The sequence below is a fragment of the Oratosquilla oratoria genome, chromosome 34 (genome assembly GCF_046742065.1).
Source record: "Oratosquilla oratoria isolate Oo_2021 chromosome 34, ASM4674206v1, whole genome shotgun sequence".
NCBI lineage: Eukaryota > Metazoa > Arthropoda > Malacostraca > Stomatopoda > Squillidae > Oratosquilla > Oratosquilla oratoria.
In genome coordinates, this window is record NC_134810.1 from 2,104,456 (window position 1) to 2,105,305 (window position 850).

Sequence of the window (850 nt, forward strand, 5' to 3'; positions counted from 1 at the left end):
CAACAAGTAAATTAATTATAAATACAATTGGGAAACGTATGCATGATACGGGAAAGGGAATCCCCAGACAGCCGGCGGGGTGACCTGTCCTTGTTCCCATCCTCGGATGTATAAATATGTGGTCCAACTGTTTGTAGACAGCTTACTGAAGAAGACCGAGTCGGTCGAAACGTATAAGCAATAAAAAAGTTCCAGCCCATCTTCGCTTATTCTTCCTCCACCCAGTCTCTCATATATAAAAATATATGTACATATATATATATATATATATATATATATATATACATATATATATATATATATACGTATATATATCTGGTTGAAAAATACATTAATGATCTTGTTAATATATATGTACATATATATATATATATATATATATATATACATATATACATATATATATATATATATATATATATATATATATATGTATATATATCTGGTTGAAAAATACATTAATGATCTTGTTAAGGCTTTCTATTTTTCTGATTACAGACTTCTGCGTAGAATTTAACACTAAGATTCCTTTGGGAAAAGAGCATAATAAAACAGCGAGTTTTTTCTTTAGTTCACGACGTTTCGTACACCTCATACATTTTCAAGTGATAATTATATTGCAAATATGAGAGGTTTATATGACAAAAATTTAGCTATGTTTATAGTAGGGGGAGGTCACAATATATTATGTTGTGTACGATCTGGAAGTCTTCTTCTAGATCTCTGCCAATTCTTTCCCATGTCTCCCCTACGACTTTTCTTTTCGTCGTTTTTGCTACATTCCTACATCTCACATAGTTTATTCTACTATCTTCCGTCCTCTCTTTAAGCCATTTCCTAAAAGCATCAT

General features: G+C 30.7%; 1 protein-coding gene across 1 annotated transcript in view; it reads right to left on the bottom strand.

Moving 5' to 3' along the window:
* Nucleotides 1–659: 659 nt before the first annotated feature.
* The window catches only part of LOC143018122 (uncharacterized), a 1,140-nt gene continuing 949 nt past the window's right edge, over nucleotides 660–850 (bottom strand). Inside the window, exon 2 of the mRNA XM_076173247.1 lies at nucleotides 660–850. This exon is cut by the window's right edge and continues 619 nt beyond it. Within this exon, the coding sequence (XP_076029362.1) occupies nucleotides 660–850 (191 nt within the window).